The sequence below is a fragment of the Curcuma longa genome, chromosome 11 (genome assembly GCF_044706935.1).
Source record: "Curcuma longa cultivar G26 ecotype Majalengka, Jawa Barat chromosome 11, ITB_CL_G26_1.1, whole genome shotgun sequence".
Classification (NCBI taxonomy): domain Eukaryota; kingdom Viridiplantae; phylum Streptophyta; class Magnoliopsida; order Zingiberales; family Zingiberaceae; genus Curcuma; species Curcuma longa.
In genome coordinates, this window is record NC_133871.1 from 5,847,606 (window position 1) to 5,865,005 (window position 17,400).

General features: G+C 35.1%; 4 protein-coding genes across 4 annotated transcripts; 1 reads left to right on the forward strand and 3 right to left on the reverse strand.

Annotated features, from left to right (window-relative positions):
* Positions 1 to 8: 8 nt before the first annotated feature.
* On the reverse strand, positions 9 to 2,106 carry LOC141838185 (uncharacterized). Its single transcript, XM_074725595.1, has 3 exons — positions 1,846 to 2,106; positions 480 to 561; positions 9 to 394 (listed from the first exon to the last, which is right to left on the reverse strand). Exons 1-3 carry the CDS (start codon positions 1,995 to 1,997, stop codon positions 350 to 352), a joined length of 279 nt encoding a protein of 92 aa, XP_074581696.1. The 5' UTR covers positions 1,998 to 2,106; the 3' UTR covers positions 9 to 349.
* A 788-nt stretch (positions 2,107 to 2,894) lies between these two features.
* LOC141841521 (RHOMBOID-like protein 12, mitochondrial) lies at positions 2,895 to 6,804 on the reverse strand. The gene is made up of 8 exons (XM_074729694.1): positions 6,297 to 6,804; positions 5,919 to 6,039; positions 5,682 to 5,801; positions 4,655 to 4,765; positions 4,475 to 4,513; positions 3,921 to 4,025; positions 3,801 to 3,842; positions 2,895 to 3,181 (listed from the first exon to the last, which is right to left on the reverse strand). Exons 1-8 carry the CDS (start codon positions 6,647 to 6,649, stop codon positions 3,095 to 3,097), a joined length of 978 nt encoding a protein of 325 aa, XP_074585795.1. The 5' UTR covers positions 6,650 to 6,804; the 3' UTR covers positions 2,895 to 3,094.
* Positions 6,805 to 8,057: 1,253 nt separating this feature from the next.
* On the reverse strand, positions 8,058 to 11,547 carry LOC141841161 (heterogeneous nuclear ribonucleoprotein 1-like). The gene is made up of 3 exons (XM_074729288.1): positions 11,320 to 11,547; positions 9,797 to 10,955; positions 8,058 to 8,320 (listed from the first exon to the last, which is right to left on the reverse strand). Exons 1-3 carry the CDS (start codon positions 11,545 to 11,547, stop codon positions 8,307 to 8,309), a joined length of 1,401 nt encoding a protein of 466 aa, XP_074585389.1. The 3' UTR covers positions 8,058 to 8,306.
* Positions 11,548 to 13,361: 1,814 nt separating this feature from the next.
* Positions 13,362 to 17,298, forward strand: LOC141840390 (putative inactive shikimate kinase like 1, chloroplastic). The gene is made up of 10 exons (XM_074728365.1): positions 13,362 to 13,581; positions 15,098 to 15,141; positions 15,260 to 15,314; positions 15,424 to 15,496; positions 15,566 to 15,653; positions 15,734 to 15,816; positions 15,956 to 16,085; positions 16,649 to 16,727; positions 16,833 to 16,897; positions 16,974 to 17,298. Exons 1-10 carry the CDS (start codon positions 13,377 to 13,379, stop codon positions 17,040 to 17,042), a joined length of 891 nt encoding a protein of 296 aa, XP_074584466.1. The 5' UTR covers positions 13,362 to 13,376; the 3' UTR covers positions 17,043 to 17,298.
* The last annotated feature ends 102 nt before the right edge of the window (positions 17,299 to 17,400 follow it).

Genomic DNA, 17,400 nt, shown 5'->3' on the forward strand with positions numbered 1-17,400 from the left:
ATCTCAAATTTGATCCCAATCTTGAAGAAGTCATTGTGTGGAAAAGAGTTAGAACAACACAAAACAATAAGGCTCATAATGGTTAATCGACATATAGTAGGAGGCTATTGATCACCACTGACTTCGAGAGTTTATAAAAGGGCGAGGGACTCCAAGTCATTGAGAAACAAAACAATACCTTATACGCTAAATAAATAGAAAATTTTGTTGCCAAGTGAAAAAGCAATAGTCATTCTAAATGCTAACAACTTTCCAGCTTTGTCAAGAACATCCACTCGGTTGCATTGCTGACCTTGCTTTAGTTACGCTTGGCCACATTTACTGATAATTTTAGGAGGAGTAACTGAGATCAGCGGCCGCGGCCGCGGCTTGCTCCAAGGTCCTTGCTATTGCACTAAGATGGAGAAAGAACAAGAATAGATAAACTAGATGCAATCAGAATGATGAACAATTTGCAAGTCAAAATCCAAGAGAATTACTGATGAATTATGGTCTTGTTTCTTCTTCTCCATGACCTTCCTCCAAAAGTTTTGATCCATTAGCATGGCCTTGTCATCCAAGCTGCGACGGAAAAACACAGAACAAGGTTCAGTTGGAAGCATGGAATATTAGGATAATTACTAAATCTAAATCTATCGCGTAATTCCAAAACTTGTAAGTTTTAGAAATCAATCAAGTATTTTCAGAAACAACAAATTTATCATGTACTATATAAAAAGTAACAAATCTATCGTGCACAGAAAGCTCTGTTAAGAATGAGCTAAGTTATGATATAACTAATTGGGATATGAGATTGCTGATGACATGTCTTGTTTTTATGTAGTAACTGAAGTTATTTCGTAAGCACATGATAGATTCATTAAAAATTATAGAGCGCATGATAGATTAATTATTTGTGAAAATATATAATAGATTTGTAACAAGTTGAAAAGTTCATAATAGATTTAACAATGAATCCCATGTTATAACAAGGATATAGCATATTGCATCAGGGTGTCATTTGTCACAAAGTGAAATTTTTTGTCCCTCCCAATTGAGGAGATAAAAGTCTAAATCACTTTGAACACAGATGATTTCCCACAAAATGCTACTATATGGATCATAAGATATGTTCTTCGTTACAAGGGATGAAAAACTAAGAAAAAATAAAAATAAAACACAAATCTTAGCAACGGCCAATGAATTCTCACCAGTTTACTACAAATTCCTACTTCATCTGGGACTAACCAGTCATAATACCAATGCCATGCAAATTATGATCTAGACAACATAAATACATATATAATCCTGTATCATAGATTTGAATCCTGGAGCTAACTTCCATTCCAACTGCTGAAGAAGGTAGGTTAACAAACAGGTCTTAGATAAACGATATGGATATTCATTTATTGTAGCACATGGATATCAAATAACAAATTCTTAGGCAAACTCACTGAGTTATCATGTTTCTTCTTGTGATCTTTGTATAAAATTAAATGTTCTACTTCATTAAAATCCATATTTCCCATAATCTTGTCACTCAACAGAAGCTAGTGCATATCCAACAAGAAATTATTTGCAAATTGGTTCTACCTTGACAGGGCAACACGAACATTACTGCCAAGAAAAGATACAAAAACTAACAATAATGTGACCGAAGAAGGTCACTTAGGGGGTATGATGATGTTACAAAAGGCAAAAAGGATTCCGTTTTAGGTTTCCTAATTACCATACGCCGGAGGTACCAGTTAACGCCACAATAAACATGGACAAGCGGAATCAGACCAGCGAACGGCAACAACAAATCAACGTGAAACGAAAATAAATATATGAAAGATAGAGAAAGGAAAGGCGAGGACGGCTGACTTCATGTGTTTGCGGAGGCCGGAAGAGGCGGAGGTGCAACAAGAGACAGCGGCGATGGCGAAGGAACCCATCCAGGCGTGCACGTAGCTGTCGGGATTGGTGTGGGGAACGCCGGGATCCCCTCGATAAACCCTTCGGAGCCAATCGTCCATGGAAATCTTTCGATGGCTCCTTCTTCCTCGGCTTTCCCCTTCGCCAAGAAACCAAATCCGCTTCCAACGTCGCGACCGTAGCTATCGGGTGATACGACGCCGTGCAATTCTGGTCGCTCGCCACGTCGGTGCCTCTGAGTCGCGACTTAAGTAGCGAAATCAACCCGACCCGTTTGTTATTATATAATTATTATAAATTATCAAATAAACTTTATTTATTTTAATGAATCTTCTAAAATTAATAATCTTTCACATATTTAACAAAAGTTATCCAATAACTTATTGTATTTCTGAATTTTCACATATAATACGACATTAATAGCCTATGAATAAACACGTAAAATACTGATTATTATTATTATTATTATCATCTAAAAATATGTTAGTATTAATAAGGAATTTAGAAATAAACATTGGAAAATGAATATTAAAAATGCCATTTAAAATGACACATCATTTAAAACATTGGAAATTGAAAATTACACATCATTTTTTCATTCCCCGAAAGGTTTGATGCGAAATATATGTATATATATATATATAATCGACTATTGAAATCGAATATGAGTAATTTGATTAAAATATAGGATTCGAAAGCAATTATCTAAGAGAAGAAAATATCATCCGAAGTAAGAGATAAGACAGATTTTCATTCAATGAGAGTTTGATTCCTATGTAATGCTCAAACTATTTGTGATGTTGAATCATCTATCAAGATGTAACTACGCTTTCCGAATTTATTTAGATAGTAATGAAAAATTTCTATAGGGCCGAACCGAGAACCGATCACTTGAACAAATTAAATACCTGATTACTCAGTTCATCAAAGAATGTATATTTTGAATATACAAAGTGAAATAGACAAATCATACATTTTTTAAATTAGACAAACCGCACAAATTTAATGGGTCCAATGGCCCAATGAGTAAGACAGATTAGATCAATGTACACGACATTTTTAATCTTTTGGAATTATTTTTTTATCTAATAACTTATAACATCTTTACAAACTAAGCATAAGAATTTATATTCTAATTCATGAACCAAATAAAAAGCAACATCAGATGTGTTCTTGATTTTGAGGGGCATTCTCTTGATCAAATCCAGCGCTTAATTCTAGCAAATACCAACGCAGCCACCACGGCACCCCCCAAATGAGCAGAACCTGAAATGTGTTCCTCTCCCTGCGAATTGACAAAGGAAATAATGCATGGTAAATGGCCTAAAAAAAATGAGGTCAAGGTCCCTGCAATGAGCAGAACCTGAAATGTGTTCCTCTCCCAGCGAATTGACAAAGGAAATAATGCATGGTATATGGCCTAAAAAAATGAGGTCAAGGTCCCTGCTTCATCCCTGTGGTTATTTCAGAGGACAATAGGCAGTTGTCTCTTAGTTGAGCTTAGTTGGTTGAAGATTATACTTGTATGTATATATTGAAGTTGTGCAATTCAAAGAGAAGAGATTCGCAGTTATATATGAATGGAAAAGGGAATTAATGCGTCTTCCCAGATTAATATAAGGAAATTAATGATAAAGAACATTCTATGTTGTGTTCAAGTCCATTCATAATGCATATATTTAAGGGTTATTCAATTTCTTCACTGTTAGATACAACTGCCACTTCTATTTGAGAATCATATTTTTTTTATTGTTTTATATGTTTTGAGTCGGATCAATTTACTTATATGCCTTATCAATGTGAAAGAGGACCTTCACAGCCTCTCTGTGACTCATATGGTGGTTTAATTCATTGGTCGAATTCTACATGCTAAGTCAAATCTATTATTCTCACTTTTCACATACCTTCTTGATCCTCCATAGGTCGCTTCCAATCAAGAATGCTCCCTGTGATCACAACATCATTAGGTGTTTTTTTTTTTGCGATGAACATTCGTATCATGAAAGCAAATAGTATGGACTTACCAACAGTGCTGCAGGAACAGGTATGATGAGATTTACATAATAAATATTTTTGGGGAAGAGAAACACATTAAGAAGAATTATAGCATTTACAGCAGCACTTGCACCCTGCATGACAAAGCAAGACAAATTTGAGAGGAAAAAAATCAAGAAATTAGTTGCTTGTGTTAAAATGAAATTAACAATATAAAAATTTGCTTGTAACACTTATACTAAGTGATGGTATAGTTATGCGACGGGAAAGACATGGATATAGTAATTTCCATTATATAGATGCACCTGGACGACTAGGGAATAAATGTCATGAATAACTGAATATTTTTGTAGTTTATTGACAACTTCTCCCATTTCTTTCTATTTAATGATGAAAGATCCAACAATTTTTCCTTTTTTTGGTTAAGATGAAGCTTCTAGATATGATGGAAGGGTTTTACAACACTAGTTCAGAAAATGGTAGGCACCCATAGGTGCATAAAAACACTGAAGATATAGATCCAGCATTTAGCTAAATGTATATGCAACATATTTTGTATGTCTTGACTAGAGTTGACACATACCAGTGCTGGAATTCTTGATTCATCCCATCCTCGATAACCCTGAATGTATCATCAATAAACTTTTACAAGGTTCGTTGAGATAATAAGAAGACCATATGGGAATGACAAGTAAAATCAACGGAAGGATCTGAGAATATCATGTTGGGCTATATGAGTCATAATAGCAGCAATGCATGTTACCTTCGAAGATGGAACCATGAATGCCTTGTGCGCCAAGTAAAAAACTGATCCACCTAATGCACCTCCTAAGTATAACTTCAGCAAAAATTCAGGACCAAATAGGCTGGCAATCTGTTCAGTAGCCATTAGTAGTGCATCAGTGATTAATAGATATCACAATACAGTTGCAATAGACCAGTCAAAAAGACCTAAAACATGAAAAGCTAGCCAGTAATAAAAACTAAAAACTTACTTTTACAATTGAATCAAAATACACAACATTTTTTTTTCAAAATCCATCAAAAAAAATATGAGCGAACATAAAGCCTATGCTTAATCTAATGGCTATTCTTTATAAACTAAAGCCTAAAATTTCATCTGCACAAAAGATGCTATCTTCCCTGTATTCTCAAGCAACCTTACTTATAAATTGCTTTATATAAGTGGGCAACCTTTTCCAAAAGTCACAATCTTTAGTAACACTGCTTCTTTTATAGATTTATAGTTCAAATATTAAAAATTCTGGCTATCCATTTCCCTTAATACTCAAAGTAATATTTCTGTATTTCTATTTCATGAATATCTCCAGATCAATGAACCCTAGCCATTTCAGACTTTCAGCAATGAAAACATAATTTTTTCTATGTTCACTTAAATTGATGATTCCAACTTTCACTCTAAAAGATCTGGCATTCAGTGACAAACTAGTAATGATGCAAATTCTTGTAAGCAATATTTGATAAAAGTTCTTTGAATTGATCAAGAATTTTGAGTAAGTTGTGAAATTAAAGAATTCCAAGTGTAAATATACATTGTACTCATCTATCAAAATCTTCGCCAAGCATAGGCTTTAAGTATTTTGATACTTGAATGAAGAAAAAAAAAACCAAGCATCAACAAATGATTAGAAAGAACATCCAAATAAGTTTCAGATTGAATTAATCATTAAATAAATGCTAAAGGAACATTATTAACACAATTAAACAACAACATTGAGATATCAGAAAAATCATAACATGAATAAAGCATTTGTGCATCAAGGACTTACACTTGAGCCAAAGAAGTAAAGACCAATCATATTAGTCAGAAGATGGTCGAAATCAGAATGACTGAACGCACTAGTAATCAAAGTGTGCAAACGCCCACTTTTGAAGTTATCTAGAGAAATCTGGTCAATGAATGTAAGAGTGAGAAGAACAAATTTCCATTTCATTCACAGGAAGAATGAAAGAACTACAACAAATGTGAGAATAGAACAATCCTCATGAATAAGCTAAGTAGATACCATAAAGTGCTTCCTCATGAATGAAGGATCAACAATCCTCCATAACAGAAAAATAGCCGCATTAGCTCCAAGAAGGCCATAAACAACTTCGTCCCCATGGCCAATAGGCAGAAATCTTTTCCTGTTATTTTTCATAAGAAAAAACCAAAAGGAAAACTCAGAAATCTTGCACGCATTGACAGCACAAGCACAATGATATTTCGCATCAATCAAGCAGCGTGGCTGTTAGGAAAGGGATTATTTTACTTGATCTGCTCGCTTTCTTATTTTGACAGTGACAAACTTGATTATCAAAGGGGAGCGGCGTCATTGACGAATTGGAACAAAGATTTACCCGATCAAAATTTCATTATTCAGACGAAGAATAACATAGGTTACCAGAGAGACTGCTGCGGCAAGGAGAGGAGCCGCTTGGGATCAAACCCCGACCGCCTCTGGAAGGAGATCTTGAGCGCGCAGGCGCCTTCTACGACGAGGCCCTTGAGGCCAACGAGAGTCGAGGCACAGAAAGGTACCGCCTTCGGTGGCTGCGAGGAACGACGGACGCCACCAAGGGCGAAGGCGGAAGCGATCGGCGGGTCGGCGTCGGGACGCGGCGAACGAGGGAAAGGAGAAGCCCGGTAGGAGTGGGGAATGGAGCGGCCATGGCAAGGGGAGGAGGCAATGGGGGATGAGCTGCTTCGCTTGGAGAAGCAGAGTCCGAGAAACTTGCCGACATGATTCCTCCGCATCTGCCTAGTTTCAGGTTTCTCTCCTCGAAATCGAAGAGGCCTCCGTGGGTTGCCCTAGTTTCCGACGCACACTGCGCCGATCCTCGACGGCGATCGCCGGGCGCCACCTACTCCTCGGTTTGGTTCGTAGGGCACCGTTCTAACCCGCCCGTGTTGTTAAATCCTAGTCTCGGCGGGTGTTTAGTTGGACGGAAAAGCAAAGGAGATATATTAGTGAACGGACAAATACATTGTTCACATGGAAGAGCACGTGTTTAGGATATATATATCTGTTCAACTAAATGAATATATTTAAATAATTTATTAAATTAAATAAATAAATTTAAAATATATCTATTTTTATTTTATTAAAAAATTTTTAAAATGAATTAATAAATTTATATTATTAACTTCAATATTCAATCAAATAGATTTAAAATGTAAAAATTTAAAATAATCAAACAAACTTGAATTGAGAGCTCAAAAATAACTAAATGAATCAAACTTAAGTCAAATTTAAATTAAGTTCAAGCTCATAAAAAAATCAAACTAAGTTTGAATAATTATTTCATTTGATTCATTTTAGATTCAACATGGTTTGACTTGGTGATGTTTTTATTTTATTAAAAAGTTTACAAAATGAATCAATAAATTTATATGATTAAGTTCAATATCCAATCAAATAAATTTAAAATGTAAAAATTTAAAATAATCAAACAAACTTAAATTGAGAGCTCCATAACCACTAGATGAACTAAACTCAAGCTAAATTTAAACTAAGTTCAAGCTTATAAAAAAAATCAAACTGAACAATTATTTCATTTGATTCATCTTAAATTCAACTTGGTTTGACTTGGTAATTTGAACACCATAAAATTGCTCGACTTGTTTACCGTCATAGATAATTCTAACTTATTTTTGATTTTGACGTGTTTACATGACAATTAGATCTCTTCAAACAAGGAAAAAAAATAGAGAGAAAATTCATTAAGGAGAATAATAAAAAATAATTATTGAATAATTAAATTGATAGAGATATTAAAAGTTATCATTGAACTCTATTTTTTATTATATTATTATCTATATTTAAATAAATTTTATTATTTTATTATTACTAATCTATTTTTTATTTAATATATTTATTTAAATAAAATTATCAATATTGATCTCAAATATAAATAAAAAATTATATTATTATCTATATTTAATTAAATTTTATATTATTTTATTATTACTAATTTATTCTTCTTTATTTTTTTATTTAATGTACTTATTTAAATAAAATTATGGTCTCAAATCCAGATAAAAAAAATTGAGGATTGTATTTACGGATGAATATTTTATGAATGGATTCATCAAGTTCTAACCTAACAAAATAACAAATTTGTGGTACATGCGAAGAAGCAATAAACAAATTGAGAAAGCAAGCGAAAGAGGATTGTTTGTTCCTTTTCCATGATTGCATCTCAATCCAACAAGAAGACAAAAACCTAATTGACATGTAAAAGGAAGCTCTAATTCCAAACCTTGGGGCAATGGCCTTTATTTTGAATTTCGTAAATCTGTTTTTTTTTTTTTTTTTTGCCTTTTTCCCAAACACTTTCCTGATCTTCCAAAGTCATGCTTCTCACTGCATAGTAGTTCGTCTACTGATGATCTTAAATCTTGGCACATCACCTTATGTAACAATTCCTGAACCAAAAGAAAAAGTAGAATGTTAGAAAAACAAAATCTTTACTAGAAAAACAAAAATTTATGATCTTGCTAAAGCCCAATGACACTATTGATCACTTGTGCTAAAAAAACTTAACATTTGATGTTTGTTTATGTTTTATAAGTTTGTCACCTATGAAATTATACAAAGCAGGTTCAAGCAACTCTCATAAGATAGCCAAGAACAACACTTTCACATAAATGTAGACAATAAAACAAACAATTGGTCTGAATTTGCATTTACAGAACAACTGATTGCAATGAAAAATGAAGGCCTAAGAAAATTTTACTAGAACCTAGAAAAATGATTTGATCATGCCCTTATACTGCCTTATTGTGGAAATCATTAACTAGTGAATATCTTTGGAATTGGCGATGCCTTGACCTCTTTATTTAAACAACTTGTTGAGGTTCCGACCTTTGAAAATGCAGGAGGAATAGTTTTGGTTGACCAATGCAGATTATCATGTATCACCAGGTAAACATAGTTAGCATCCTCTTAAACATGTTTCTATTTAAACAACCTGTTGAGGTTCCAACCTTTGAAAATGCAGGAGCAATAGTTTCGGTTGATGAACGCAATTTATCATGTATCACCAGGTAAACGTAGTTAGCATAGAACTCATGAAGCAAATTAGTGGACTAGTAAGGGCAATTTAATGACAGGCAATGCAAAACCATGGTCAATCAAGCACAATGGTTTCCTAGATTGAATGGTTTGAGGAGTTATGCTATGAAGCAAAATGATAATACATGAGGAGGGTTGGCCCATGAATCTATAAGGTACAATCACTGACCCAAAATGCTTAACCCAAGTTAATAGTAGTTCACTCATCTAAGCTTATAAAGCTCTTCTATTAACCCACAAGTCACCTTGCGAGACTAAATTGGAGTATTATAATCTCCCCACTTATGCTTAATGTCCCCGTCAAGACCCAAACTCTCAACTCATAGCCCAACATCCTCCCTAATTGACGGTATGTAAGACCCAATAATGGCTACACCACCATACAAGCAATCCTTTCCAATACCTCGTTGTGCAAAGGATTAGGTCCACTTGGATACTAATTGTCACGAATAGGTATTGTGTGATATGCAGAAAATGGCTAATTAGTGATTTTGAGTTGATTTAGCATGTGTCAGAAATGGTTCAGTATACACTATATACCACATTCACCAATACCAAAGAAATAGTGAAGGCTTGGCGATTAGAGATTTTGCTTATAGCCACATATAAGCACATTGCATTATGTATGCATTTCCTCAAGAAGATAATTATCAACATTTATTACGAACTTCAAAACAAAAGCAAGATTATGTATTTCCAACAAAATACATAACCCAAAGGCTAAAAACTCAAAATTTCATAATTCCTCATACTCAAGGTTTATCTTATTCTTTTGAGGACCTAATGTTTAACTAAGTAAGATGGTTGAGGTTAAAGAAACCACTCACCTCTACTTGGTTGTCTATTGGTGATGTTATAATTGCCCATGTAACCTCCAGAGCCCTTATCTATGATATCTGAAGGCACATTATCAAGTGCATGTTCAAATGAACTAACACCTTCAAGATCAGAAGACAATGATTGCCAATTTGGATCTCCATAAAGTGAATTTTCACCATAGAGTTCTGGATAGGTTTCTTCAAATCCACCACTTGATGCAGTGTGGGAAATTTTCAAAGCACTGGAAATAGTGTTCGTGCCAATCCCTCGACCACCTAGATCAAAATTGTTGTTTGTGCCTCTGTGACCGAGATTCCCACCGGCATAACTTGACATGTTCCCCCCAACCTGGGATGAGATAGGATCAGTACCACCCCAATTTATCAGATCCTTGCTGCTCAATCCACTAAGATTCCCATTGCCAAGAGGCATACAGGCATTGGACCTTGCAGAATCAAAAGTATAAGTAAGACTTCGACTATCCCATGCATTACGAGGCATTGAGCTAAAAACAGAACTGGTGTTCACATTACCCCCATTATAAACAATAGGATTGTTGAACCTAGAGGAATTCCCACTGTAACAAGGACTCAGACCATGACCATACCCAATATTGTTGCCAAAACTGGAATTCCCTCCGATGCTTGACATCATTTCTGGTTCGAAACTCATACCCATACCAAAAGTAGGAATGCGCGAAGGGAAGCCATTCCTTGCACTACTAAACAAGCTTGGATTATATCTCTGTGTAAAGCCATTAGCAAAGTTGCTTGTTCTATTCAGGCCATAGTTATATCCCTGGATAGGAGAGCGCATTTTTGGTCTTGTGGATAGTTCTTTGGGGACAGCTCTCTTGACCTCAACAGTCTTACCATTCAGCTCATGAAAAGTTTTAAAAAGCACCTTATCCACAGCATTCACTGAGTCATAGGTGATGAAACCAAATCCACGAGACCTTTGGGTGTTGTGATCATACATCACGACAACATCAGTAATTGTTCCAAACTGATTGAAGTATTTCTTGAATTCACTCTCTGTTATAGTAGATGGTAGACCACCAACAAATATTTTCTTAGTACATCCAGGACTTGGAGAACCATGGGCGCTAGTAGTGTATCTACTAAGTATCTGTTGATCATCCTTTGGAACAGCTTTCTTTGCCTCAACCTGACAAATTGATCAACCTAGTAGTCATCATAGCTAGCTCATTAATAGCTTGCTGATTTAACAAGGATTCTCTGAAGCTGAAAGCAACAAATAGTATACAGATTTGTGTAAAGTATTATCAACATTTGGATTTCATGGATGCTTATGTTGAGGCCTGGGCATCTAGGAGACACGTTATACACAAAGTACAAATATCCTTGATCTGGTCAAGTTTAGATAAATAAGCCAGGATCATCCCAATTCACCCCAAAAGGAATTGGGTAGTAGACACCCTATACACTTAACAGAACCTTGAACTTGTTGAGATGGGCCACTTATATACATACTAATGCGTAAGAAAGGACAGCAAAGGGTAGAAAGTTACCATTCTTCCATCGATCATGTGTTTTTTTTCCATGACAACTCGCGCCGCTACGGCTGGGTCTGAGAACACAATGAACCCAAAACCACGAGCACGGCCAGTGTTCCTGTCCTTCATGATCGCAACCTCCACCACCTCACCATAATTTCTGAAATAATCCCCGAGACTGCCCTCGTTGGCGTTCCAAGAAATCCCGCCGATGAACAGCTTCCCAGGATCTGACTGCTGCATTCTCTTTTCTGCAAATTAGACGTCTTTGATCATCGACTGTGGCAATGGCTATCGATGAGGTCCAATTTCATCAATTGCGAACATACACGCAAAACGTCGATATAAAGCTCTCTCAATCACATAAAAAACTCACGAAACATAGAAAAATTCCAGTTTGAAGTATGCCATCGATACGAATCGTATCTAAACAAATCTCGAATAACAGTCCAAGACTTCCTCCCCAATTTCCGGACAAATTTGGTAGCTTGGGTGAGAAGGAAAGTAGAAAACACTAGTCATGAGGTAGATCCGACAAAAAGAAAGCCATCGAAGAAGCTCGAGACCGACCCTCTACCAAATCGAACCCAACAACGCAGATAAAGCAGAATCCGAACCGCACAAACGAAATCAAGCAAACCGAAAAACGAAAGGCAAGAAGAAAGAATTCGCAACTCACCGATCTGAAGCTGGCGCGTCAGGCGAGAAGAGATGGTAGGTTCAGCAACAAGAAGCACTCATCAATCCGGCAGTCAATCTTCCCCCCTTCACTCTCCTTCCTTTACCAGCGACAAACACACACACAAAAGGTGGAATCCTCGGCTTCAAAGCTTGCTTTTTCTTCCACCTATTCCGGCCAACTCAACCGACGGGAGATGGGCGGAGGAGGAAGGGGAAGAGGAGCGAAATGGTGGCGGAGGTGGCCATTCCTGCTCGCATCCGGTATTTATATATATATGTATGGCTCTCGAGAAAGCCAAAGGAAGAGAAAGAGAGGTCCAAAAGTGTAAACCTGATAAAATTCTAAATAAATAGGTTTGATAAGTAAATAAATTTAAATATTAAAAGCATTACAATTTAGTAAATACAAATTTTATGGAATATGAATATTGATTAAATTATATAGGACAAAACTAAAAAATAATATCCTTTGATGATTTTATTTTAGAAATCATAATTTCATTTTAAAAATAAAAATAAAGAATATCCTTTGATTTTTTGATGATTTTATTTTAAAAATATATTCAACGATCCAACGATATTGTAGTAGCTATCGATAACTATTATAATATATAGAAGTTATTGAATAACTATTATAATATATAAAAGTTATCTAGTAGCTAACATAATGTGTTTAGAGTATCTAATAACTATTACTACGTGTAGAAATTATCCAATAGCTATTATAATAAATTTAAGATGAGAATTTAAAATTTAAAATTTGAAGATATATGAATATTATTATATCAAAATATTATTTATCAACTTGATTAAAATTATTTAAATTTTATCAAAATTACTTTAAAATAGTTGTAGAAACTATTATGTAGTTATTCAATTCTAAACTTTAAATCTTAAATTTATTTTAAATACGTTATATTAACTATTGGGTAGCTTTTACACGTTATAGTAGTTATTTAGTAGTTTTTATATTATATAAATTTTAAATTCTAAATTTATCATGAATATGTGGTAATAATTATTGGATAATTTATAGATATTTTAACAGCTATCAATAGCTAGTACAATAATATTGGATGAAAAATTATTTTTGAAATAAAGTCAGACGTTCATTCAATTTTTTTTTAAATATCCATTTGATGATTTTTTTTTTATTTTTGCTCAATATATATATATATATATATATATATATATATATAATTAATTGATAAAAAATAATTTTTTAAAAAAATAAATATAACGCAGATAGTTAAAAATGTGACCAAATTCATAACTCAACGTCTGGCCTGACTGTATCTGTTCGTGCCTGGATTCGCGTCACAAACCCGTTTCTATAGTGGCTTAGAAGATAGACGCCCGAGAGGGGAGCACGCAAGCAGGGCGTGGGCGTGATGCCTTTTGGGTTGGCCATGGAGATAAGACTGAGAGCCACAGCAGCAAAAGCTCTGCCCTTTCCCCTTCCTGCCCTCCGCAACCATGCCCGCCCTTGCAGCTTCACGGGAGCCGTCTCCTACTCCAAGGCGAAACCTGTTGCTTTCCATGCACGCACTGGAGCAATCCGAAGTCCAAATAGCAAGGAGGTTCCCCGCGCCCATGGTTTGGGATCTTTCCTCTCTAGGGAGTATATATCTAGGACCGAAACTTTCTCTCTCCTGAGCCATGGAAATTGATCGATAAGAGCTACTGGAGTCTAGTTTCCAACTTTCTTTTTTCGCTTGATTTCTGGAAGCTTAGGTTAAATTGCAGTGTTATTGGTTAAAAGTTGGAATCTTGTTTACATTTCAACTGCTTTTAACTTTGGGAGTGAACGTTTAAGATGTTCTTAATAACTTTTGTCATGTGCCTGCTTCCAATACAATGGTTTTGGAAGTAAGAGAAGTGTTTAACAGCTTAAGCGATTTTGTTTGTTTTGTACTATCGCTGAAATGCCATGTATTCAGCCAGGTTTAATGTTGTAGCAATGCCATACTTTGGGAGTGAACATTTAAGATGTTCTTGAACTCGCATTGCCATGTGCCTGCTTCCAATACAATGGTTTTGGAAGTTAGAGAATTATTTAACAGCTTAAGTGATCTTGTTTGTTTTGGACTTCCCGCTGTCATGTAAAGGGCATGGAAAGGTGTTAGTGCTAAACTGTCATATATTCAGCCAGGTTTGATGTCATAGCAATGTCATTTAATTTCGGTGTGCTGTCTGTAATCTAAATGGTTTTCATGGACAACATATAATCAGGATCTACTATTTTGTACCTGATTAGATGGATGCAAATCCTGTAAGTTTTCATTTCTTTGTTAACAGTTATTAATCTTACATATTAAAAATGTGATATGACAATTAGTCCTATTTTGGAAGTTGTGGATGTCAAGCAATTTATAAAGCCTAGATGAGTCTTACTACACCATTTAGGTTACGTCTTAAAAATGGGCATTCCGGTTAATCAGTTAATGATTTACGTCTATCCAATTAATGAAACAATCTTCTGATTGGATTGAGTAGTGAGAAGGGTTACTATAGTCGATTTATTGCTAAGATCTAGGTACTTGAATTGAGAAGATTGTCTGCGAGTTGGATCATCATTGGACTACAAATGCTTCTATTCATGAATTGCTTTGTGTAGGGAGGAGGAGAGAAATTTTACACCTGATTTTTGTCCCTCATTAGAAGTTGTGGGCTGACAAAGGGAGTTCTATAAGATGGTCAAATATATATATAATAGATCACAAGGTGTAATATAAGATTATTTATTAGTGTCAAAGAAAACAAATAATTGTTGGCTTTTTCCAATTGCGGGGCATACTTATCATTGATAGTTTAGATGGTCAAGTAGTTATAAAATTTTCTAGACAATCTCTATCTATTTCAAGGAGCAAATTTATGTTCTAAATTAATAGAGATTGTGGACACAAAATCAAAGAACTTGGTTTGATCAAATAACCTGTAAAATAGTCTTGTGATGAATAATTATGTAAATTCAAATGTTATATTATATTATGTTTTTTTTTGGATTTTTTGTTAGAATTAAAGTAAAATCATTCCTCAAGAAAGTCACAAGATCTCTATGTGCCATATATATGTTGACAACAATTTCTATGGTCTTAACTTTTTCTCTTAGGCGTCAAGATGTCTGTAGCAGTGCCAGAATCATTACTTGTAAAGGTAAGGGATTCTTTCATAAATAACTAAGCAGAGTATTATAATTTCAGTGATTAGCATGTGAAGCCATGGTCAACCTAGTTATTATTTATTAATATATTTTGTATTGATTTGGATTCAGAGAACAGCAATTGAAGTTGTGGATGATTTGAAAGGAACCTCCCTATTTCTTGTGGGCAAGTATCATCATGGCTACTGTATCCCTTTCCAGGTTTCTTTGCAAGAAGCATGTGAGCGTGTAAATGTATACATACATTGATGGTATGTCTTGTTCTGACATAATAGGGATGAATTGCACCATGAAAACTGATCTAGGGAAGATATTGGCTGACTCCTTGCGATATTACTACTTTGACAGGTAAGTCTATTGGACGCTAGACCAATTTTAAGCTAAATATTTTAATCACATTTGTTTTATTGTCCACAGTGATAGTTTGGTTCAGCAAGCAGCAGGTGGCGCTTCTGTTGCTAAAACTTTTAGAGAAGAAGATGAGAAGGGTTTTCAAAGCGCAGAGGTTTATGTCAACTCATAACTTTATTGTTTTATTGCGTGGAGGATATCAAACTAAGCAAATTAGTGCCACTACCTCTTCAGACCGAAGTTCTCAAGCAGTTGTCGGCAATGGGACGACTAGTGGTTTGTGCTGGGGATGGTGCAGTGCAGTCCGCAACAAACTTGTATGAAAAAAATTTCTTTCATGCAAAGATGTCTTGATGGACAGTTCGATCAAGTCGAACCATATTATTGATTCCTGTTTCTACTATATACAAGCTTGCTTGTTTCTTTATGTCTTTAACTGTATCGTGTTTCTTGAAGGTCTTATTTAAGATATGGCATCTCAATATGGGTAGATGTTCCTTTAGATTACTTGGCAAATGAATTTCTGGTATCTGAGGCGGCGGCGTCTATCATGAGTACCACACAAGAGACAGATTCATTCTCAAAGGTCAGCTTTTCATTCTTTGAGACGCCAATCAAGATTCCTGGGATTTCTTTTTCTGTAATCTGATTCAGTAGCAAGGCAAATATAACTGGCTTTTTTATACATTTCTTGGTGCTCATTAATTCAATGGAACTCCACTGACAAAATGTGAGGAAAATAAAGCATAACTTCTCTATTTATACACATAAGTTTATCGTGGCAATGATCCTCGTACCTCTCTAATTAAATATGGTTTGATATGGATGCAATAATACAATAGAAAATTTCCCTTGTCCTTTATCTAAATGTTAAGAGCACTTGGTTCACAATTATCAGCATCGTGATTCGCAGTTCCTTTAAGTTAGAACTACTTTCAATTCTATTACCTGTTTCTTGTTTGCATGAATTATCACACTAGAATATAAATTTTCATTATCATTCTAATACATAGACTATCCAGCTCGAATGGTTAGCCTGAAATACAAGTTTGAAAAATTGCCATGCTTATTGCTTGTTCTACATGTTCATGTAAGCAGTGGATGTATGAGAAACCTAACTAAAGTTATCTGCTGGAACGATACAAACAGGTTATGGATGAGCTTTTACAGCAATATAACCAGTTGAAAGAAGGCTTTGCTATAGCAGATACAACTGTTTCGCTTCTAAGTAAGCAATTCGCTGTAGACACCACCCTTTCGGTTCATTCCATGTCTTCGATAATTCATATGTAACTAAATCCCGACATCATTACCATTTCCCCGAGCTTTACAGAAGTAGCTTCTCAACTAGGGCGCGAAGATTTAACATCTGTTACCGCAGAGGATATGGCTTTGGAGGTAAATACAAGCTCAACAGACATGGTCTCATATAAGTAACTCTCGATTCGATTCTCAATTGGATACTTCTTTTCAGGCTCTGAAAGGGATTCAAAAGTTGACTAGAGTGAAGAAGATGATGGAAGAGGCTGGCCGCCCGTTTTAACTGAAGTGCCGGTGTTCGTGACGAAAGAATTTAGGGTTTCAAGCCACCATGATGCATGTTTCTGATTGTGTTGCTTGCCGACGATGATATATCGTTTAGTTTCCAAAGATGTAGTTGTGCAAATGGAAACTTAATATGCAGTGTTCAAACTGTTCTTGTAGCTGCCACTGTTTTATTCCTTAAAATTGTCACGCAACCGCAATGCTAGAACAGTTGGTTGGTTATGATCATCATGGTTTATAAGATTTTTAACTCAGATTAGACATTGTGTTAATCTTGTTTATTTGAAATGTGATTGGTGTTCGGAAGAATATTTTAGAAGTCGATTTTTTAATGTGCATAAGTTATATTTTGAATT

Excerpts from the sequence above, each read along its gene's own strand:
- LOC141838185 (XM_074725595.1), bottom strand. The coding sequence starts at position 1,997 with ATGGACGATTGGCTCCGAAGGGTTTATCGAGGGGATCCCGGCGTTCCC. Across the intron at positions 562-1,845 it reads GGCCTCCGCAAACACATGAA|CTTGGATGACAAGGCCATGC; the intron begins GTCAGCCGTCCT and ends TTTCCGTCGCAG. Across the intron at positions 395-479 it reads AACAAGACCATAATTCATCA|TGCAATAGCAAGGACCTTGG; the intron begins GTAATTCTCTTG and ends TCTCCATCTTAG.
- LOC141841521 (XM_074729694.1), bottom strand. The coding sequence starts at position 6,649 with ATGCGGAGGAATCATGTCGGCAAGTTTCTCGGACTCTGCTTCTCCAAG. Across the intron at positions 4,026-4,474 it reads AATCAAGAATTCCAGCACTG|GGTGCAAGTGCTGCTGTAAA; the intron begins GTATGTGTCAAC and ends TTTGTCATGCAG. Across the intron at positions 3,843-3,920 it reads CTGTTCCTGCAGCACTGTTG|GGAGCATTCTTGATTGGAAG; the intron begins GTAAGTCCATAC and ends TTGTGATCACAG.
- LOC141840390 (XM_074728365.1), top strand. The coding sequence starts at position 13,377 with ATGCCTTTTGGGTTGGCCATGGAGATAAGACTGAGAGCCACAGCAGCA. Across the intron at positions 13,582-15,097 it reads GGAGGTTCCCCGCGCCCATG|GCGTCAAGATGTCTGTAGCA; the intron begins GTTTGGGATCTT and ends TTTTTCTCTTAG. Across the intron at positions 15,497-15,565 it reads CGATATTACTACTTTGACAG|TGATAGTTTGGTTCAGCAAG; the intron begins GTAAGTCTATTG and ends TATTGTCCACAG.
- LOC141841161 (XM_074729288.1), bottom strand. The coding sequence starts at position 11,547 with ATGCAGCAGTCAGATCCTGGGAAGCTGTTCATCGGCGGGATTTCTTGG. Across the intron at positions 10,956-11,319 it reads ACATGATCGATGGAAGAATG|GTTGAGGCAAAGAAAGCTGT; the intron begins GTAACTTTCTAC and ends TCAATTTGTCAG.